General features: G+C 41.0%; 1 protein-coding gene across 1 annotated transcript; it reads left to right on the forward strand.

Moving 5' to 3' along the window:
- Positions 1 to 14,446: 14,446 nt before the first annotated feature.
- On the forward strand, positions 14,447 to 15,000 carry LOC108128237 (small ribosomal subunit protein eS24-like). Its single transcript, XM_017245729.3, has one exon. The coding sequence runs from the start codon at positions 14,517 to 14,519 to the stop codon at positions 14,766 to 14,768; it is 252 nt and encodes an 83-aa protein (XP_017101218.1). The 5' UTR covers positions 14,447 to 14,516; the 3' UTR covers positions 14,769 to 15,000.
- Positions 15,001 to 24,383: the final 9,383 nt, after the last annotated feature.

Genomic DNA, 24,383 nt, shown 5'->3' on the forward strand with positions numbered 1-24,383 from the left:
CAGGTCGTTGAATTATATGGCAGCTATAGTGTGCCGACCCCCTTCTGTTGTGCAATAAGAAGAATCTGTAGTAAGTCCTAAACATAAAACTTTTTTTTTTTTTTTTTTTTTTTTTTTTAACGTTGCTTTTATTTCTTGAATCTTTTTTTTGCGAGACTAACAAGAGGTTTAGCAATTCTTATATTTTTAACTTAACTAAAAGTGATATTGACTGATATAGAGTTAGAGGGCCCTAAAAACCGATTGCTGGGTTGGGAGGTCGTCAAGTCAAATCGCCAAGTCAATCCCTAAGCGAGAAAATTTGGGTGCGAAGAAAGCTTTTTTTTGTATGACTCTTTTTGCTTCTGGATTTCGTCTATCACTTCGAGGATGTCCAGGTCCCTGTGGATTTTTTCGTTGCTAACATACCAAGGTGCCCCTGTGATAGTTCTCAGGATTTTTGATTGTGCGCGCTGTATGATGTCTATGTTGCTGCTGCTCGCGTTCTCCCACAGCTGGGAGCCATACGTCCAGATTGGCTTTAGGACTGAATTGTACAGTAGTAACTTGTAGTCCAGGCACAGTGGCGATCGTGAGTTTATGATCCAGTGGAGGCTGCTGGCTTTCAGTTTTAGATGCATCTTTTTGCATTCGATGTGCTTACGCCAGGTAAGTCGTCTATCAAGGTGAACGCCAAGGTACGTTACGTCGTTAGCTTGAGGGATCTGCATACCGTTTAGTAAAAGCGGAGGGCATGTTTGTCTATTAAGAGTAAACGTTATATGTTTACACTTTTGTTCGTTTATTTTAATGCGCCAGTCGGACAGCCACCTTTCCACTATTGTGAGATGATTAGCCAGTTGGGTTGTTGCCTGCGTTGGGCACCTGGAGCGACTAAGGATAGCGGTATCGTCGGCAAACGTTGAGGTTGTTAGTTGTGCGCTCGTAGGAATATCCGCAGTATACAAAACATATAGACACGGACCGAGTGAGCTTTCTTGCGGAACTCCAGCTTCGATGGTGTAGTCGCCCGAAGTAGCTGCGTTGCATCTCACTGAGAATACCCTATTGTAGAGGCATGATTCCAGTTGCTTGTGGGTGTATGTTGGCAAATATGTTTTAATTTTGAGCATGAGTCCGATGAGCCAAACTCGGTCGAAAGCTTGAGATACGTCGAGGAAAATAGCGCTGCAGTATTCTCGCTGTTCGAAGGCTGAGCGTATTTTCGAGCGTAATCTGTTCACTTGTTCGATGGTTCCATGGTTTCTTCGGAACCCAAATTGGTGTGCCGGGATTATATTGAAAGCTTCCAGATGTGGTATTATGCGAGTTAACAAGCATTTTTCAAACAATTTAGACAAACAAGATAGAAGGCTTATTGGTCTGTATGATGACGGAATTGTGTGGTCTTTTCCAGGCTTCGGTATCATTATAATAATGGATTTCTTCCACTTTTTTGGGAAATAGCCAAGATTAATGATTCCATTAAATAGTTTGCAGACGACCTCTATAGTGTTATAGGTTCTTCAAAGGCTCTTTATTTGGTTTTAGGTTTTTATTGTATTCGGAGCAACTGTTATTGCCGCTCCGAGCTCATGGGAGTTTCTGATTTTACAAATTTACTTATGAGTTAAAGGAAGTCTAAGTCCCGTAGCTGCGCTGCCCAAAGCGGCAGCGGAGGGACGGTTATGTATTCTTAAATATTTATATATGAATATATATTTATGTTATGTTCGCTTAGGCGGAGGTATGTGGACATACATAAGGTCCACTCGTGTTACGTATGCATATACATACATATGCACTTTTCGGCGTACAGCAAAGGCACAGCGGGCGATTCATATTTCGGTGCACTTAGGTTTATGACCGAGACCTTGGATAACATAAACACTGCGACAAAGTGTTACAGTGTGTACCCTTTAAGTACTCTTGGTACAGTAGGTGGTCGATATATATATATGATATTAATAGTGCATATATGTGCATATTACATCTCCCTCCTTTTGAAAAATAACGTAATATAATGAAGTTATTTTCTAACATAGATTGTAAAAAATTTAATAAATGATGTTAACAATAAGTTTTTTTTTGTATTTTTATATTCGGTATGCTTATTTTTCTCTTTCTATGGCCATACGTTATATATTTATGAAATGTTGATTGATTATGAAATAAAAAGTTTTAATCTATCTTTATGTACTATTTGTTTTTTATTTTTATTGTCTGATATAGTTATATTATCCCTATCTCCTATTTGTTCTACCTTATAGGGGCCTGTATATTTAAAATCTAGCTAATGTCCAGTTTCATTTTTTAATAAGACCTTATCTCCTATTTTCAACTCAAAATCTAAACTAGTTTGTTTTATTTTATGAGATTCTAGCATTAGTCTGGCTCTCTTAAATGCCTGTTCTAATCTGAATTTTGATTCCTTAGCATAGTCTTCTATATTATAAAGAGGTTTAATGTTTTCTATGCTATTAAAATGCTTTGGTAAATTTGAAGTTTTACCAAAAACTAGCTGGTATGGACAATAGTCATGTGCCATCGAGGGGGTCGTATTAAAGCAATAGACGAAGTATTGTAGCCATACATCCCAATCCGTTTTGTCAACTGAGATGTATGAACGAATGTACTCATTGAGTGTTCTGTGGCTTCGCTCCACGGTACCTACAGTTTGGTGATGATGTGCAGTAGAAGTTATGTTTTCAATATTTAAATTTTTACATAGACCTTAAATAATTGAATTTTTATATTCCGTTCCCATGTCCGTAATGAACGTCTTCATTGGATCGTACTTTAGAATAAAATCTTCAAATATAGCTATTGCTACCGTATTTGCACTTTTATTTGGTATTGGTATCGCTACTAGGTATTTGGTTAAATCGCATATGAGTGTTACTGCATACTCGTTTCCATTGTTTGATTTTGGTAGTGGACCAACCGTATCCACAATTACTCTATCGAAAGCTCTTTGTGGAGTTTCAGTTATAGTTAATGGGGTCTTAGTGTGTTTAGTTGTTTTTGACTTTTGGCATTTAGGACATTTCTTTATGTACTCTTTTATGTATTCTCTGGACCTTGGCCAAGGTTTTAGTAATGCCTGTATGACCACCTTATATTGGATCATCGTGAAATGTAGACAATATAGCTTCTTTTTCTTTATTATTTTGTATTACGGTCACCGGGTTGAGTAGCGCTACTCTTAATGATTTCAATATATAATTGCCCATATTTTTAAAATTATCAATTGAAACATGTTCAAAGATATTTTCCCACGGTGCCACTTTAAGTTGGCTGATTTTGTGCATACCGGCTTGCTTTTCAAGCTTTTGAAAGAATTGACCTAAGTCAAGGGTTCCATTAGTATACAAATCGCTAACATTATATCTTGCTGTAATTTTCCTTCCGTGCTTAAATAAACACATATTGTCATTTACATGCAAGGTCACTACTTTACGTACTTCATCATTATTAATGACTTCATATACGTTGGGCTTTGAAGCTTTTTCTATGGATTGCTTATGTAATTCTATTTTTTCTTTTCCTGCGCAGGATTTTTGTCTACTTTGGTTTCTGGTAGTGACTTTCAGAATTTTAATGTTTAAATGTATGTTTTTCAAGTCGGTGATTGTTATTCTAGACAGCGCATCGGCTACATAATAATCTTTACCCTTTAGATACTCTACTGTAAAATTATATTCCTCTAATTCAAGTCTTATTCGTGTTAGTTTGGAACTGGGATTTATCATTGAAAATAAATAGGTAAGTGCTCTGTGGTCTGTTTTGACAGTGAAGTGTCTACCATAAATATATGGTCTGAAGTATGTTATTGCCCAATGAATAGCTGCTAATTCTTGTTCTGTAGTGCTCTTGTTGCTTTCACCTTTCGTAAAGGATCTTGATGCGTATGCAACTGGGAGCTGTAATCCATTTTTATTCTGAGTTAGTACTGCTCCACAAGCTTATTTGCTAGCACCTGTAATTATGCAAAATTCTTTGCTTAAATCTGGGTATTGCAACAGAGTTGGGTTTATTAATGCTGATTTTAGATGTTCGAAAGCGTTTTGACATTCTGTTGTCCATTCGAATTTTACATTTTTCCTATATAATCTTGTTATGTGACGGGAGTATTCTGCAAAATTCTTTATGAAACGTCTGTAATAATTGCAAAATGCAACGAATCTTCTAGCGCTGTCCACATCATGTGGGACTGGGTAATTTTGAATGACGTCGTATTTTTTGTCGTCGGGCAAGATTCCTTTATTTGTGCATTTATGTCCTAGGAAGGTGACTTCATGCATAAAAAATGAACATTTTTCGGGATGTAACTTTAGGTTGTGTTTCCTACATTTCTCGAAAACATCAGTTAGGTTCTTGAGCATATGGTTTTCGGAGCAACCTATGACTATTAAGTCATCCATGTAAAGAAATGCTTGGGAAGGCTCCAATCCAGAGAAAGCTATAGTCATCATTCTTTGAAAGGAGTTTGGCGCTATTTTTAAACCGAATGGTGATCGCGTGAAACGATATGAACCATTGTTCGTTGAAAAGGATGTTATATCTCGTGAATTTTTTTCGAGTTCAATTTGGTGAAAACCGGACATTAAGTCGAGACATGAGAAATACTTTGCTCTACCTAGTTGATCTAAAATGTCATCGATTCTAGGGAGTGGAAATTTATGAGATAAGAGTTTTTTAATAATTTGACGATAATCTATTACTAATCGCCATTTTTTATTTTCTGAATTTGGGAGTGACTTTTTTGGTACTAGCAAAAGTGGGCTATTATATGGTGATACAGAGAGTTCTACTATTTTATCATTAATGAGTTTTTGGACTTGTTTTTGAATTTCGTCTTGTTGACTATGAGGGTTTCTGTAATTTTATGTATATACGGGTTCATCATCACTTAATCTCAGTTTTTGTTTATAGAAATTATTTGTAGTGATCGCTTCGGTTTCTAGTCCGAATACATCACAATACATCACCGAATACATACTGAGTGCATAATTTTGTAAGTTGATCATTGAATTGAGGAGGGAAGTTTTTTGTTAGTTGGGATAATACAGTTCTTTTACGGTTTTCGGGGTCTGTTTTTACTACATCGTAGTTTGAAAGTGGTTCATGATGAATATTTTTAATATTAACTACCTGATCTATATTTGTGGTATTTAGTAGTCTTACATTTGCATTCTGGACTGCTGCTATGGTATTTGCTATATAGATACCTTTATGAATCTCTTGATTCGGAATCAATACACTTTTTTCTTCGGAATTTATCTTAACTTTTCGGATGACTTGCGATCTTGCTGGCAGAATTAGGGAGTTGTTGCCAGAACTGAATGTTATCGGAACATAAATTGGATATTTGAGATTATTTGGTCTAATTACAAGCCAGTCTTCAGAAGGCTTGAAGTCTAATTGACAATTGTACCTTTTGATAAAATCTATTCCCAGTATCCCATCACAAGGAATAGCGAATTGCACATTTACTAATGGAAATCATGTGGGATGATGTACTTAGAAGTCTGAATTTCAATAGAAGTTATGCCTTTTGATTTGGTAACCTCTTGGCTTATACCCTGTATGTTTATGATATGATTATCTTGAATGTTTTGAAAATTATCAAAATTTTCCTTTAATATGGAAATTTCTGCACCTGTATCTGAAGAAAAACTTATTCTTTTCCTGTTGCTGCGTTTATGAAACTAACGAATGTACTTTGACTGAGATTTATAGTGTGAATCTTGTTGTTTTTTACTGACGTGTATCTAAAGGTGTTTGGGAGTTTTCCGAACTCGTTTGGGCTATTCTTATATTGTTATTTTGGTTATTATTATTATTATGGTTATTATTGTTGTTTCCCCCACGGCTATTTCCGCCGCGGTTGTTTCCACCACGGTTATTTCCGCCGCGGTTGTTGTTTGTGTAATAACTGTTATTCTAGTTACCGTTATTTCTGTAGTAGCTATTGTTTTGATTATAACCGTTATTTTGGTAATATCTGGTATTATTATAATTACCTCGATTATTACCCCTACCGCGATAATTTTTTCAGAAATTATTACCGCGATAATTATTTCCTCGTTGGGTGTATAATATTGAATTGGCATTACCTGTCATTTCAGTACTGCATTGTATGTACTTTGTGACGGCTTCATTCATAGTTATGAAAGTGCCTGCTTCCAATATTGTTTTGAGGCGGCCATGCTCACAGTTTTTAACCATTGTGGTTATGGCCTTCTTGGTACTGAATTTGTCAGCGTGTTCGGCCGATAGGCCTTCGTCAATGTACGAAGCTTCTAGGAGCTTCCTTAAGTTGTCTATTTCCGTCGTGGATTTTTCCGCGGTTTTGCCTTTCTGGGTTGTTTTTGCCATTTTGGCTTTAATTATGTCAGAGGTTTCTCCGACTATAGTGTCTTGTAGTTTTCTGATTATTGCTTCTATAGTTCCTTCATTTTGGACTCTGTATAAAGTTGATCCAATTATTTTGGATTTAATTACTTCTACAGCCAAATTCTCGAATGTGCCTTTCGTTAGGTTAACTAACCTCAAAGCTGTTATAAATCTTTGAAGGTGTAACCTTTGCCCGTTAAATTCCGGGATGCCCGCACAAGTCCTGGTCTGATAATTCAGATTGAATAAGGACTGCCGGAACCGTGAGGTTGTTAATATCGCTTTCTTCTATTTCTTGTTGGTCAATTACTTCTTTTGATTCTGGTTCGTCACCAGCTTCAATTGTTATTGAAGTATTGAGAATAGTAGGTATTGAAATATCTAGCTTGAACCTTTCTTTAACAGATGTTAGATTAGATCTTAGTCTGATCAAAAACTTTGATACTCGAGACCAGTGATCCAGATTTAACTTTTCTCTGTGTTCATATATTAATATTCGAGCTTCATTAAAGCATTTAACTAATATTTCTACGTGTTTATTGACCGTTGTTTTTTGTATCGGTCTATTTTGTGTGAGTGACTTATGAGATTTGTCGAATTCTGCTTTAGTTCTTATGAATTATCGAATGCTTGATAGTTCTTTCGATAATTCATTCCATTCCATTATATTAAGGGTATGGGTTATTTTTTAGAATCCACCATAACAATCGTTCTACCTAAAAGTAGATGCTCGTCTATTCTTGATTTTACTAGCACACCCGGAATTGTTGTTAATACTATTCCTTTTTGGGTTGCAGTGCAGTGAAACAATGGTGAGACGTGGCAGTTAAATGTTTCTATATAAAGTATTTCTAGCTCATACACACTAACTGGGGTTGTTGATACTAACTGCTTGATCCTTTCTTGGAAATAGGGGTCCTTTTCGTATGTTTTGTGTACTCATACTGGAATTATTTTCTTTTAAACTTTCTTCATTTTATTTATTTTTTATATTTTATTTTCATTGTACATAAAGATAAGATTATTCATGATTCATATGGAATCGTTTTTTTTTGTGTATATATCATAGGTGCTTTTTATACATTTTTTTTTATATATATATGTCTAAAAATTAATTTTTATTTATTTTTTTCGTTATTATTTATTTTTTTATATTTTGTCCAGATCGATAGCCTGGCTTTTATTAATCGCTCTTTTTGCTATACACATATTATGAAAAATGTATGCTTTATACAAAATGAATGCGATCAAAATGAATACAATAATTGATAATAGGATATTTGTTAATTCTTTGTTCATAGTGCTGGACTCAATTTTGTTTATTACATTTGCTGTGGAGTCCACTTGTTTTACATCTACTACCCATCTACCCATTTTGGGTATTTTCTCTAGAATTGGTATATAATTTTTTGTGTAAATTGTATGATTTAATTTATGATTTATTTGCCATTCAGTTTGGCTCATTTAAAGACTTGCCTTATTTGGCTATGTGTATATTACTTTTTTTTTTTTTTTTTATAAAACCTGCCTATACAATTTTTTTTTTTATATATATTGGTTGTTTTTCTTTGTTGTTCATTGTATTATTTTTTTTTACATAAAAACCTGCCTATTTTTTGTATGGTTTTCAGGCCACACGCTAATCGGGCAACTTTAATGTCGCTCAATTTTACAAAGGATTTTTTATACTAAATAAAAAAAAAATATGCATCGCAGTGCAATAGAAAAAAATATGCAACGCAGTGCATGGGGAAAAAAAATGTTTGCGCTCTTGGTAGCGCTGTCGGTTCACTGTTTCGGGCTTAGCTTGGAGCGCTAAACGGGGCCGGTGCTGGCTGCACAGGCGTTTCTTCTTTATTTGGTTGTTCTGGCACCGGTGCTGGCACAGGTTTGTTCGCAGAAGGGTGATTCCAGGGGTCCTCTGCAATCATTGGGGCATTTTTTTTCTTTAGTCTCGGTAACTCCTGTTTTGGTGGTGGATTAAGTTTTATTTTGTCTTTGGATATGTTGGGTATTGCAGTGTAGGTGGATGTCTGTGTGGCTGTGGTTTTATTTTTCTTTGCGTTAGAAGGTTTTTAATGTGTTCAACTTCGGCGTGTATTTTCACCGAGTTGTTCCATTCTAATTTACTTCCGCTATTTAGTAGCTTCAGTAATTCAGCCTTTCTGGCTTTAAAACGTTGAACCACGCCTCTACGTTTTGCACACATCGCACTCTACTTACTGCGATATTTTGTTTTTTCCATTTAGATCATTGGGATTCCATTTAAAAGTGGCTGCTGCTGCCTTCGATAGATCAGTTGGTAGAGCGGTGGACTGTAGTTGGAAACATGCAATAGAAATCCATAGGTCGCTGCTGCTGTGTGTGTTGTTTTTTTTTTTCGTTGATTTTTTTCCAGTTGTTAATCCATATGATGCCTGCGTTGGGGATCCTTCGATGTCCTTTGGTCCTGTCACGGTCGCCATGTAATAGGTTCTTCAAAGGCTCTTTATTTGGTTTTAGGTTTTTATTGTATTCGGAGCAACTGTTGTTGCCGCTCCGAGCTCATGGGAGTTTCTGATTTTACAAATTTACTTATGAGTTAAAGGAAGTCTAAGTCCCGTAGCTGCGCTGCCCAAAGCGGCAGCGGAGGGACGGTTATGTATTCTTAAATATTTATATATGAATATATATTTATGTTATGTTCGCTTAGGCGGAGGTATGTGGACATGCATAAGGTCCACTCGTGTTACGTATATGCGGACATATGCACTTTTCGGCGTACAGCAAAGGCACAGCGGGCGATTCATATTTCGGTGCACTTAGGTTTATGACCGAGACCTTGGATAACATAAACACTGCGACAAAATGTTACAGTGTGTACCCTTTAAGTACTCTTGGTACAGTAGGTGGCCGATATATATATATGATATTAATAGTGCATATATGTGCATATTACAATAGCGCATTTTGGAAGTTCGATCAGCATCTTTGGGGTCAATAGGTCACCACCGGGAGCCTTTTTGGTTTTAGCCCTCTTATGACTTTTTCGATTTCGTTCGGCCGGAATGAAGGTGCGGCTGGCTGAGGGGAGGACTGTGGCTGAATTTCTGGCAGGAGGAATGAATTTGAGGCTGGGTTTGACTGGAAGACACTTTGGAGATGTGTGGCGAATGTTTCAGCTCGGTCTTCGTCGCTGCGAGCCCAGCATCCCGAAGAGTTTCTTATCGGGGTGGTCGTTTCAATTGGGGCGCTAAGATTTGGGTGGGACCTCCACAGGGGGTACTTTGTGCTTGTTGGCGAGAGATTCTGGATGTACCTCAGCTGTGCATTTTCTTCCTGTTGGTGAAGAGCCTGGTCGAGTGATCGGGTTGCTTCCTTAAGGCGTTGTTTTGAAGCTGGTGATCTGCTGTTTTGCCAATCACGACGCGTGCGCCTCTTTTCTCGCACGAGCTGTGCGATTTGCTGATTAGATTTGAAGTGTTTGTTTCGGTCTACTTCTTTCCTATGAGGAGTAGAGATTTAAGCTGCCGCAACGAGTACTTCTTTCAGGGCGCTCGTAGTGTAGTCGATGTCCGATTCCATGTTAAATTCCGGGGCGAGTTCTATGTGGGCACTCACGTACTTTTTGTATTTTAGCCAGTTCGTTTTTGGCGTCGTCAGGCTGAAGGGGTGTTCGGTTATTTCTGGGCTTTGAAGAAGCGTTAGAAGCACAGGCGAGTGGTCTGAAGACAAGTCCGAGACTGCTTTGGCACTTATTAGATTGCGAGGTATGTTTTTTGTCACTGCAAAATCAATAAGGTCTGGGAGCTTTCGTGAGTCTGTTGGCCAGTATGTGGGACTTCCAGGGGAAACGTAGTCCAGTTTATTTTTCACATTTATAATTGCATTGTACAATTGTCTTCCTTCCTTTCTTCCTTCCTTTGTCTTCCGTCACTAGATGTGATCCCCAGTGCGTATGTTTGGCGTTGTAGTCTCCTGCGGCTATAAATCGGTCCCCGAGTGAATTGTAGAAGTCCATAAATTGTCCTTCCGAGATTGAGAAACGAGGAGGGCAGTAAACGGCAGCGATTGACAGGATTCCTTTGCTTGACTGAATTTGTAAGGATGTGGCCTGCAAGAAGTTTGTTGCAAACCTTTTGTGAAAATGGTGTTTCATTCGTTCTCTGATTAGAACTCCAGTTCCGCCGTGGGCTTTCCCATCTGGATGATCTGTGCGGTAGATTGTGTAGCCTCTTATATGAAAGTTGTATTTGCTTGTAAGATGCGTTTCCACCAGTAGCATAACGTCAATATGGTTTTCGGTCAAGAATTGTGACAATTCTAGTTTATGCCGAAGGACACCATTGGCGTTCCACATTGATATTCGTAGCGCCTGCGTAGATTATTTAGACTATTGTGCTACGAGCAGCTGTATCACCATGTTCTGGTTTTGAACAAGCGTTTGCATGGTCGTTTTCATGAATGACATAAGCTCCATCAAACTTTGTTGGAGGGTAAGCATCATAGTTTCCGTTTTGCTGTGTGGTTGTTCTGGGGCCTGTTGAGCGCTTTGAGAGTAAGGCTGAATTGGAATTTCCCTTCCAGATCGTAGAGATTCGGCATAGGAGAAGCCGTTGGTGGTGTTTAGTGGACCGAATAAGGATCTCGCAGCTTTGGCGAAGAAGACGTCTGGCGTAGTTTTTGACGCAATGTACGCATTCTGTGGATTTTGGTTGCGCGTTGCGGTCGCTTGACGCATGCGACTCTTTAACTCCTTATACACCACACATCCTCTATAGTTTGCTGTATGGCTGCCTCCGCAGTTTCCACATTTCTTCACGGTTTTGTCCTTGTTTGTAGTGCAGCAAGCGGACTTGTGGGCGTCCCCGCAGACTACACAGACAACCCGAAGTGTGCAGTAAGACCTTGTGTGTCCATACTTTTGACAGTTAGTGCAGTGCACTGGACCGTTGCGTTTATGTGGCTCTTCAACAGTGATTTTCCGATGCAAAATATATTGCAGGTTGTAGATTGGGTGGACTTCGTTCTTCTTCAGCGACCTGCTTTTTGGCTCGAGCTCGACCTTGAAGAGGGGTTGTGGCTTTTTATCTTTATTTAGAATGTTAATAACATTCTTGGCGGCGAAGCCCTTTTCTTTAAGGGCGGTTTTTATTTCCTCGGCGGTAACATCAGGTTCTATTCCCTTTACTATTACTTGTAGGCCCTTACTGTTTTCAGCTGGTACGTGTAATAGTTTTTCTGTACAGTGTCCAGATATTTGGACACGATTCGGAAGTGCTCTTCAGTCTTGGTTTGCACCTTTGTTTCATGGAAATTCCCTTTGATAAGCGGAACAACATAAAAATTGTCACCGTTCCCAATCAACGCCGCAATTCGGTTGACCAGGGCACTCGAGCTTTTCTCCCTAATATAGATTGGAGGGGGCTTGGGTTTTTTTGCGGTGTCTTGGGCTGGTTGGTTTTTCTCAGCCTCCGCCAGTAGCGCAAATCTGTTAGTAGTGGATCTGTCTGGTTCTTTATAGATCTTCAGGACACGGTTAATTTTTGTTTTGTTGCCTGCCGGATTACTCTGCGGGCTAAGCTTGCGCTTAATTTGGATGTAGCGATCCATTCCAGTCTGTGTGGCCGTTACCGCTTTGACACTTTCCGAGGTTGTTGTTTTTGTACTCGCTGTAGTCGTTGACGTCGCGGTACTTTGAGTTGCAGAGGTTTTCGCTGTTGTTGCAGAAGTTGTAGCGCTGCTAGTTGTTGGTGCGAAATTTGTTTCCGATATTGGAGGGGGGGTTCTACTCTGCGAACTCCATGACGCGGGAGTCGGAGTGAGCAGAACGGGTGAGCAAGACCGTGCCCTTTGGGTTTCAGCGGTCAGTAAAGCCGGGTTGCTTATAATCGCCGATTTTTCCACTACGGTATCGCGGGTTGAAAAGTAAGAGTAGAAGCCGTTTCTTTGGTTCACTGAACTTTTACGCTCGTTCTTTTGGTCCTTGCTCAATGAGCTCATTGCGTGGCTCTTATTTTTTTTTGAACAATGCACTAGTTTTGGTTTAGCACATCACAACTGTTATAAAAAGCTTGTCTGTCGCTTTTAATAAATTGTAGTTCAGCGTCTTTTCGCTTATATTGGGTTACCCCAGTTTTTTGATTAGCTGTATTATGGTACAGTTTTCCCGGAGCTCGAACAAAGCACGTCCGCTCAGCAATCACTAAGCAACCACTTATATGACAGCTTTAGGATATAGTCCGCCGTTCCTTTTACAATTTCTGAGAGCAAATCAATTGGTCAAAAATAAAATCCATAGAATCAGGATCACCTCCTGAGTTGATATAACCATGTCCGTCGGACAGAGTTTTGGCAAAATAATACGAGATGCTAAATTTCGTAAGGATCGGCCGACTATATCTAATAGCTGCCATATAACTGAACGATCGGAAATGGTATTTGGTAAAAATACCAACTTTTGTATTTTTGAAGTTAGAAGTTTAAGGCTTTTTTTAGATTTTGTATTATAATAAATTGGGTTATATTATCATATTCTCAAAGGGATCGGCCAACTATATTCAATGTTTGCGTTATACATCCGGTTTTAACTGCAAGGGTATATCAACGTCGGCTCCGCCCGAAGTTAGCTTTTCTTTCTTTTTTTTGATAAATTGTGTAAGGTAGTCGTTTTTACTTTTGCTTGTTTAAAATCTTATTATTTATTTATTATACCCTTGCAGAGGGTATTATAATTTTGTCCAAAAGTGTGCAACGCAGTGAAGGAGACATCTCCGACCCTATAAAGTATATATATTCTTGATCAGGATCACCTCCTGAGTTGATATGAGCATGTCCGTCTGTCCGTCTGTCCGTCTGTCTGTCTGTATGTTTCTACGCGAACTAGTCTCTCAGTTTTAAAGCTATCGTCTTGAAACTTTGCGCACACCCTTCTTTCCTTTGCACGCAGTATATAAGTCGGAACGACCGGGATCGGTCGACTATATCCTATAGCTGCCATATAACTGATTGATCGGAAATGGTATAACTTTGGTGTTTTTAGAGTTAGAGAGTTCAAATTTGACATGAAAGCTATTTTTGGCAAAATAATACGACGTGCCGAATTTCATAAGGATCGGCCGACTATATCCTATAGCTGCCATATAACTGAACGATCGGAAATGACCCAACTTTCGTGTTTTTAAAAATAGAAAGCTGGAATTTAATACAGATTCCATTTTTTGTCAGTTGATTCAACCTACCAAATTTCATAAGGATCGGCCGACTATATCCTATAGCTGCCATATAACTGAAGGATCGGAATTGACCCAACTTTTGTTTTTGAAGATAGAAAGCTGGAACTTGGTACAGATTCTAGTTTTGGTTTGGTCAGTTCATCTAACCAACCAAATTTCATTAGGATCTACCAACTATATCCGATGTTTACGATATATATCCGGTTTTAACTGCAAGGGTATATCAACTTCGGCTCCGACCGAAGTTAGCTTTCCTTTCTTGTTTGTTATTAAATTTGTTTTTCGGGTGTTCCCATCCCTGTAGATGTCAACGCGTGCTAGCCGGCGAAGTGGAAAAATCCCAATACCAAAAAAAAAATAGGCAGACCCCCACAAATGGTGCCCAAACGGAAAAAGGACCTGGAAGGATCGAAGGAGTAACGCTCTGCCCTTTCGACGAGACTGAATCTGCAAAGAAAAGTCCTTTACTTACATTTTGGTTTTTTTTGTACCCTTGCAGAGGGTATTATAATTTTGGTCAAAAGTGTGCAACGCAGTGAAGGAGACATCTCCGACCCTATAAAGTATATATATTCTTGATCAGGATCACCTCCTGAGTTGATATGAGCATGTCCGTCTGTCCGTCTGTCCGTCTGTCTGTCTGTTTCTACGCGAACTAGTCTCTCAGTTTAAAAGCTATCGACTTGAAACTTTGCACACACCCTTCTTTCCTTTGCACGCAGTATATAAGTCGGAACGACCGAAATCGGCCGACTATATCTTACAGCTGCCATATAACTGATTGATCGGAAATGGTATAACTTCGGTGTTTTTAAAGTTAGAGAGTTCAAATTTGGAACTTCCTTCCAACTTCCTTTTCAAAAAATCGCCATTGCACCGAGACGTGTTTAAAACCTTTTCAAGTGTTTAAAAAGCTCCGTCAAAATGTCAGGTACAACCGCCACCATCCGCACCCGCAAGTTCATGACCAACCGCCTGCTCGCCAGGAAACAGATGGTCTGCGATGTTCTGCACCCCGGCCTGTCGTCCGTGAACAAGACCGAGATCCGCGAGAAGCTCGCCGCCATGTACAAGGTCACCCCCGATGTGGTCTTCGTCTTCGGATTCCGCACAAACTTCGGAGGCGGCCGCTCCACTGGCTTTGCCCTCATCTACGACACTCTGGACTTCGCCTAGAAGTTCGAGACCAAGTACCGCCTGGCCCGTCACGGCCTCTTCGAGCAGAAGAAGCAGACTCGCAAGCAGCGCAAGGAACGCCGCAACAGGATGAAGAAGGTGCGCGGTACCGCCAAGGCCAAGATCGGTACTGGCAAGAAGTAAACCCTGAGCCAGATCCTGGTCCCGCGGGTGGGTGTGAGTGGGTTGTCGGCGACTCGCTGCAGCTCTCCTCGACAATTCCCGAAAGCTGCTGGTTATGCGTTAGTTACACTTTTTTACCAACAGCCCAAATGGACAACAAACAAAATCAGTGTTTACTTTTGGAGCAGCTTTTGTTTGTAAACTAAGAAAAATAAAACAAAAAACAGGACGCCCAAAATTAGGATATACAGAGGCCGGGTCAAGGCTTAGAAGGAATATGGCTCTAGAAGTTGCCACAGAAGCGCTTATGCAGATTAATGATTTCAGTTCTAAAATTTTTAAACCTAAACCTGACTCTTTGAAATACGGCGTTAGTCCGTTACACGCCTGGATCAGGTTTATGGAATTCGTTTTAAACATATCATATCGAATCGATATTAAAACTTGGCACGTAAAAGGAGAGAATAAAAACAAAATGATATCGCGGAAGAAGGAAATACAACAAAGAATATGGTTTACATATTAGCATAGCAAAACAGAATGGATCTGGTAACAGCAACGATGGGAATACGGCGAGGCAAATCTTTGCAAATACCAAACTTTTTGCAGAAATCACATTGTTTGACGAGGTCCTATTAAATAAATTCCACCATTTATTAATAGCAATTTCGTGTGAATTTGCCATAAACACAGACAAATTTCGAAGTTTTTGCAACGATACATTTTTATTGTATATGCAGGCGTATCCATGGTACCCAATGTCCCCAACAGTTCACAAGATTATAGTTCACGGATCAGATAATATGGATCAGTTTGTAGTTCCTGTTGGGTGCCTGGGCGAAAATGCATCAGAGGCACGCAACAAACTCTATAAAATTGACCAACGTTCCCATGCTAGAAAAAATTGCAGCCTAAATAATATAACTGACTTTTTTATAATTCTATTGATTCATAATACTCCAAAACTGCTTAAAAAAAATCACTTCCTGCAGAAGTTATTGCGTTTTTGAAAACTCCAACCTTAAATATAAGTTCATGCTATATATCTGAAGAAAATAATAATGAAAATTTTAATTTTAATAATAATAATAACATGGATAGTGAAACAGATGACGAAGAAGATTATGATAACATCAATGAATATTCGTTCGTTTTAGATGAGGAAGATTTTTAACTGCTTATTTGTAAAGTTTTTAATAATATAACTACATATTATATATGAATAAAAATTTGTAATCTTTTTTATTTAATATTATGTCTAAGTAGAATAAAATAAAGCTTTTTATTTTGTTTCAATTTTAGTTGAACATTTTTAATTTTTTCTTAAATAAATGCACTTATTATAAAAAAAAAAATTAGGAAAAATTTCAAACATGGTTTTATACTATACTCGACCTAATGAACAATTCCTACTAGGTCTCTTCAAAAGTTCCTCCAACTTTTCTTTTTTTGTCGCACTGTGTTATTGGCGGCCTACACATATGCGGAAAAAAAGGAGTGACACAATTGTCGAAAAAAAAAATCCGAAATTAGAGTTAAATATAACGAACATTTACAAAAATTATATATGTAGCTTTATTTTTAGACTTTATGCTGCCAAAATCGACAAATCGCCCATAGTGCAGCGACTCGAGGATGTTGGTCCACGTACGATAGATGTGATGTAGTATGTGTGTCCCGTCTGAGAGATATAAGTGACTGTGAACAGAAAAGGGATAAATGAATGTCAGCTACGCCATGAGTGTCACGATGCGGAGAGGATGCTAGCCACTCGATGGTCTAGGCAGGTAGCAGAGGGTGAGCAGCAAAGAGGATTCTCCTATGGTCCAAGGGTGGAAGTGCTGGAAGTTCAGCAGGAGGGCGAGGACGGCTAACCCGAGGAGGGTGAAGTCGAAGTTCTTCAACGGAAAGAGAAGTCGAGGGATAGGTCGACAAATAATTAACTACAGCGAAATTTCCAAAGTTTCAGTCGGGAAACGGGGGAAGGAGCATGTCCCGGGCCGAGGAGCCACGTTCCAAACCATTTGCATCAAGGTAGAGGCCGATCCGCAGACTCTAGGAAATAAGGAAATAAGTAGTGTTAAGCATATTAATCAAATATTAGTAAATATAAATAGACAGAGTCCAACGGTAGAAAGGTGGGATAAAAATCAAATTTCAGTACGAGGAGCGAATTACAAGGATCCGATTAACTTCGAAATTCGAGCGTGCCCGGCGAAGGACCCAGGGCAGAGGATATGTGCGGCGCTTCGAGCCGCGGTGAGCTGCGATAACAGGCCTTTTCGATCGTGGAGTTGGAGTGAAACAGCATCGAAGGCCTGTTAGACAGTCAGTCTCCTCGGTGAAGGATGCCTAGAGTTATTAGAAAGATTACGATTGAGACGGGAAAAGACGCGAGCAATTATGTAGTCCGCAGGCGGTGCAAAACACTAGGTGCTTGGCAAAGTATATCCGTAGATAAAATACCAAGGGCAAACTTACCGCATCCCGATTCTGTTTTGCCCCTCCTTGAAGCAGAAACTGTATCAGGGCGTAGACTTTTGGAGGAAGTTCCACAACGCGCCCGAGGTCGTAAGGATCGAGTCGTTGGAGAACGTGGAAACCGAGTTCCACGACAAAGGGGAATTTTTTGGAGGAAGTTCCACAACGCGCCCGAGGTCGTAATGATCGAGTCGTTGGAGAACGTGGAAACCGAGTTCCACAGCAAGTAGAGTCTCACACCCTAACTAACGAGCAATAGGAACGTCTGAATAAGGTAAAACACACCAAACAGCTGGTAGAGGGGGCAGTGCTTTTTCCAGTGTCCAGTGTCCCCGGCCAAGCAGCAACTCTTGTTCGCCGAAGTCGACGACATGTTGAGACTAGGAGTCATCGAGTTGAGTGAGAGTCCGTGGAATAACCCACAGACGTTGGTGAAGAAATCCGGCAAGAACAGGCTGTGTTTGGACGCACGGAAGCAAAATATAGAGTCCATCCTCAGCCGGGTCGATGACACGATTTTCATCAGCAGCATCGACCTGAAACATGCGTTTTGGCAAGTGGAACTGGATGAAAAGAGTCATCCGTATACGGCTTGTACTATACCTGGTAGGCCACTGTATCAGTTCCGGAGGATGCCTTTTGGGTTATGCAATGCGGCGTAAAGACTGTGCAGGTTGCTGGATAGAGTCATCCTACAGAGACTCAGAGACCGAGTGTTTGTATTCCTGGATGACCTGTTAATGATCTCGAAGACATTTGAAGAGCATTGTGAGTTACAAGCAGAAGTAGGAAGATGCTTACGAAGGGCGAATTGGACCATCAGGTTGCAGAAGTCAAAGTTGCTTTAAATACTTGCGGTATTTAGGGTATGTTCTTGGAGATGGCACTCTGTAGACTGATCCACGGAAAATCGTAGCCATTGAAGAAATTGAGGCCCCAATTGAGACAAAAAAGCGGAACGGCCGATCGCTTTCTTTTCGTCAAAGCTGAGAGGTGCACAGCTGTGACCGAGAAGGAGTGTCTTGCTGCAATCGAAGCTGTTGGGAGTTTCCGTCCATACGTAGATATGACGCCGTTCACCATCTTGTCGGATCATGCGAGCCTTAAGTAGCTAATGTCCTTTAAAAATCTGTAAGGGAGACTGGCCTGATGGTTTCTAGCGCTACAGCCTTACCAATTTAAAAGGTAAGGACCATCGAAAAGGAAAGAACAATGTGGTGGCCGATACTCTTTCGCGCCCCAACGATGTAGAGAGCTGAGCCTGTTGAACATGGAGACGACGGCATTCGCAAGTGAGGAGTACCTGGAAAGAATGAAACTGGTTAAAGAGCAAGGAGATCGATTCCCAGACTTACGGGTTGAAGAAGGCTTACTCTTTAAGATGACACGTTTTTGCCGGGAGGACAGGGAGGAGTTCGACTGGAAATTGTGGGTCCCCGAAGTAAAGAGTACATTAGTGCAATAAACACATGAAGGGGAGATGGCGCTTCATGGGGGGATCCGGAAGACATTAGCTAGGCTACAGCGAATGTACTATTAGCCTAACATGGTGGTACAGGTGAAATAATGGGTAAAGAAGATAAGCACACCACGCAAATTACAAGACGGTACTCGCGGCTATTAGAGTAAATATTGGCGAGGATCATGCCCGATGTGATGAGCGATTATCGGAGGTGCAGGCGGCACTGAAGGCAGGCGTGTCTCGTATCTCTCCGAACGTTTTACGTGGCGTGTTCCACACTGAAGGGATTACGACCAAGGCACTCGAATATACCCTCAAGAGGCATATAATGCATGGGCACGGATGGTACGCCTGCCAGCGCCACAGATTAGAAGCTATGTACATAGCGACCAGCCTGGTACATTTCAAGTTTGTGCTTGCCGGGCAGCATACTCCCTCTTCTCATATGGATAAGAGGCGAAGTGAATCTATCACCTCTATCACCGAAGTGAATCTATGCTGATCTATGGGTCACAGCACCCGAGTTGTATAACGCAACTCCACCTCGAGTCTGAGGACTCTACCAGCGATATGGGTATTAATACCACAATACTCCCACAAGGGGGTCTACCTCAATGGTAGTGTCTTGGACACACTATCCATGGCCTCCGTGGCACCGAAGTTTGTGAGCTCGGTGACCCACCCCTTTAGCTCCGACAAGCTCGGACGGGGGGCCCTGCGATGTTAGTCGCCTTCTACGACAAGCTATGGCGAACTGTGATAGAATTTTTCGCCGCTAGCCACACGGCACGAAAAGTGGGTCTAAAGACCCCTTCTCTTCCGGAACACCTCCTCGGCAAACTGCTCCACATCTCCTCATCCTGAAGTCGCTCTCCAGAAACCTTTCCATACGAAAGTCTGGATTCTCATATACGGACAAAACGTCCTGGATGAATTTGTTGGTCACCCGACCGGGCGAGCCAGCGTCATCCCACCTACTCTGCCAGGCCGACAGTAGGCATCCTTCGATGCGCGCGACTTTCTGCGCCCAGCTCAGACTTGAAAGGTCTTCACCGTAGAGCCAGTCGTTCACCTCCAACGGGTATCCACGCTTCAACTTGTACTTGTTCAAGAGGCGGGGCTCCAGCAAGCACCTGCAGTGCCAGGGCTGACACTGTTTGGCATACCGGAAGGCATCCCATAGGGATCAGCCTCTGGCAGAAAAGAAGTAGCCTCCTGGCTACAACTTGCTGCGTCGTAAAGACATACCACACCGAGGCACCAAATAGTGAACCATGAGTCCGGCATATATGGTCTACCTGGCGCGAGGACTGAATCATTAGTCAACTCGCAGCACATGCGCTAAAGCTCCCACGACTCCGGCCATTCGCTGACGCAGCGATGCGATATGCATGGTAAAAAGCATGCGTTCGCTGACTGTGATGCCAAGGTACCGGCAGCTGCGTACGTTCGGGTGACTCGCTCCGCACGTATCTCGCCGGGCTGGCGGCGACACTATTCATCACATGCCTCCACGCATCGTCGACACATCGTTTTTGGCGGAATCCGAACTGCCATCTGCATCCTTCCGGAAGAACTTCTCACACACGATCGACCATAATGGCCTCGAGCACCTTGCCAAATACCGGCAACAGTCATATCCCACGGTTCGACGAGGGTTCGCACCAGGGCCGTAGCTAGCATGGGGCAGGTGGGGCGGTGCCCCGCCGGGGCAAAAGACTTCCGTATAGGGGGCCCCAAATTTACTTGTTGCCCCAGGGCCTCCGAGGCTCTAGCTACGGCCCTGGTTCGCACCTGTCCTTATCGGGCCCCCTGAGCATCGCCACTACACAGTAACTCGACTGGATGCATCGGGAATATAGCGCCATCAGGTGCTGAGGTATGGCGTGCCACACTTCATTGCAGATAGTGATGCCGTCCATGCCGGGATAGCGTCTGCTCTTCAACCTGGCGACACAAGCATCTACTTCCTCGAGGGCCAGTGGGACCTCCTCCGCTCCGTCAATCGGTGCATCGGACTCTGCAACTGGGAAAAAGTTACGGAGGATCACACACGCCCAGTCAACCCAATCGGTGACCAGCTCGCCATCAATGCGGAGGCACCCAAGTAGCAAGTAGCTCAGTAGCTTTTGAACCCGGCGGCGAAGTCTTCTGACTTCGCGTCTCACCGTGTCAGGCGGCACTGAGGGCAGCGTCACATTGGTCGACCGGCGTGTCCCCGTATTTCGCAATGTTCGGGGAGCATATGTTTTCGAACGCTGGAAGTCCAGCGTTCTTGGCAACTCACTTTATGCACTGCAGAACCTACAAGGGCAGCCCATAGGCGTCTTTCATACCAAAGAAATAAAAATCAAATAGAAGCCATAACATTATAAAGATTCTTAAATCATAATTGTAGTTCAGTACAGTGTGGAATGAAAGTGTGGAATTCAAAATGTGATAGTGCAGATCGGTAAAGGGGAGTATAGGGAAGGCCGGTGACGATCCCAAGGATCCAGGATTTGGACCAAGGAAAGGAAGCCTTTTTGGTGTCCAGTACCGTAGTGTTCGCTTGTCGGCTGTGTATAAATAATTTGATATTGATTTTTTTTTGATAAATTGTGTAGCGTAGTCGTTTTTACTTTTGATTGTTTGAAATCTATTTATTTATTTTTTTTTTTTTTAATTAGTTTATATTTAAGTATTTATTCGCTTTATTTATTTTTTTTGTGAGACTGTCCTTCGGGTTTTTCCGGGTGTTCCCATCCCTGTAGATGTCAACGCGTGCTAGCCGGGGAAGTGGAATACAAAAAAAAATAGCAGACCCTTATAAAGAAAGAATGTTGGTTATATGATATTTTATTTTATTGTGGAATTCGGATAAGAAGCTGAATGTTTAACAAGAGTGGCTTAAGTATATATTAAACTTAATAAGGTTGCGCGACAATGCGTGTTGTCTTCTTCAAATGCACACACACGAATTGGAATACTTAGGAACATATCGCACAAAGTAAAAGGGATAGCTTAAGTGTGACCAAAGTTTGTATATCGATTGTTGCAAGACAGATCATATATCAACACTCCTTCTCAACAATCATATACATACTTCTATATATACATATACATATACATACTTACATATATGTACTTCATACATATTAATAACAATTCATTTCATTAATACATTTCACACGTTTTTTCTTTTCCAAGTTTTTAGTTATTAAATTTGAGACCATATAATTAGTACTTATATACTTAACATCTATGTATTTAATTTTTAGTATATAACTCTTGAACATAATGAAACTTAACATTTATATTTTTACTAAGTTTTTGCAAAATCGGATTCTTAGCTAAACATTGTGCGCTTTGATTATCGCAATAAAATAAAACAGACTTAGTTTCTAAGAAACCCATTTCATACAATATTTTCTTAAGATATATCGCCTCTCTAGCTGCCGTGGATAAAGCAATGTACTCGGCTATCGATTTTGCATAAGTGCCACCAAACTTTGCTTTTTGGATTCCCCCGAAATTGCACTGCCAGCACCAATGAAGACGAACCCGCTATATGATTTGCGATCTGTAGTATCGTTAACCTACTCAGCGTCCACGTATTCATGTATCTCCTTTCCAGTAGCCTCATAGTGAAGCTTCATATAGCCGTGCTTTTAAGATATTTCATCACGCACTTTGCCGAAACTTCATGCTTCTTGTGAGGATTGACGTATGTCTGGCCTAGTTGTTATAGCCAAATTCATCAGGGTGTCTATTAATGATTGGTAGCCTTTCTCGTCAATAGCCTTGCAGTTGGCGTAATAACATTTGACTTGATGACCCGCCTCCTGTGGTGTAGCTACAGGCTTGTATGTTGACATGCCCCAGGCATGAAGCTTTTGCTGAACATACTGAAATCACTGCCCAAAAAGTGATTGAGCTGGCCGCCATCAACAACACCAAACTTATTAGCAATTGATGCTTTGATGCCCAAGAGTTTATCCTTATTTGAGCTGGCAAGTAAAATATCGTCAACATAAACAGCTATTATATTGATACTACCTTGCCCATTACGTTCATATACGCACGTCTCGCTGACACACGGTGCAAAACCAAGTTTTTGGTTTTCCAAGCATTCTAACTGACGAGTATGTGACCACAGGTGAGAATGTTTCCCAGAAGTCAACACCATAGCGCTGAGCACGTCCTTAGGCAACTAGTCTTGACTTAAAACGCTCTACACAACCTTTCTATTTTGTGGCAGATTCACTAGATCCCTCCTGTTATTGGCCTCTAGCGCTTCCATCTCCTTCTGAACCAATGCTGACCATTCCTGCTTCATTTTTGACTTATTAGCCTCACCCAAATTTGCTGGAATGTGTACATCCTTCGCCTGCAGCATATTCAGACAGTTGTATTGCTTACCTGGCTCCCGACTACCCGATTATCGCCCCGGCTGGCCAGTTTTAACGAATCTTGGACGCCCTGGTCCAAGAGTTTCAGATACTCAAGGCAGTTCTGCCTCATCGCTGATAGCACTCTAGTATTCATCATTGTTCTGATCCTCTCCAGCGTCCAAGCCATCCTCTGCCTGAAGCTGCTCATCATTGTTGTCTTCAGCATGCTGATAATCTGCTACATAATCATCAAACAATGTAATTTCCATTTTATCGCTTGCAGATCCACCTACATTATTTTCCATGAAAATAACATCTCTGTTTTCGATAACTTTCCTTGATTAGTACAAAAAAAACGATATGCTTTTGCTGTCGTTGAATAGCCAATCATAACGTATTCATTACTTTTTTGGCTAAACTTCTTTTTATGGGCTTTATTCAATACGATTGCCTTTGAGCCAAAAACCTTAAGGTGCGACACAAACGGTTTCTTTTGTCACATACAACGCTTTTGTTTCTGACCTATTGCGCAGATATGCTGCAGTTTGTATTACCTCAGCCCACAGGCTCTCATCTGCGCTTGAATGAACCAACATAATCCTGGCCATTTCCACCAGATTGCGATTTGCTCGTTCAGCAACTCCATTTTGCTGTGGAGTATAAGGTACTGTCAGCTGTCTTACTTTACCGTTTTCAGTAAGAAATTGACCAAATGCGTGGCTCACGTACTCGCGCCCGTTATCGCTACTAATTGCTTTTACTTTCTTTCCGCGTTGTTTTTTTGCAAACACAACATAGTCTTTGAATGCGCTTAGTATTTCGTCACGAGATTTCAAAAAATAATCAACTGTTAAGCGCGAGTGATGGTTGATCAGTTTTTTAATGTTTACGAAGAGGGTCTGAGTGTGATCCCGCTCGGCAATGCTTGGTAGGAAAGATGGTTTTGTTGGTCAACTAATTAAAATCGGGATACAAGTGCCTTCATTCCACTGCATTTTACACCAAGAATCATTGTGCGCTAAATGAACCGATCCTGTACGGACAATGGAAGTGGTCACTAAAATTGTAAATAAAATCAGAGGTGGGCACAATTTCCTCCGCCCAAAGTTAGCTTTTCTTTCTTGTTTTTCATTGAAAATGGTACTATAATTCTTTTCAGTATACTGACATGACTTG

Source organism: Drosophila bipectinata, chromosome 4 (genome assembly GCF_030179905.1).
Source record: "Drosophila bipectinata strain 14024-0381.07 chromosome 4, DbipHiC1v2, whole genome shotgun sequence".
Taxonomy (NCBI): Eukaryota; Metazoa; Arthropoda; class Insecta; order Diptera; family Drosophilidae; genus Drosophila; species Drosophila bipectinata.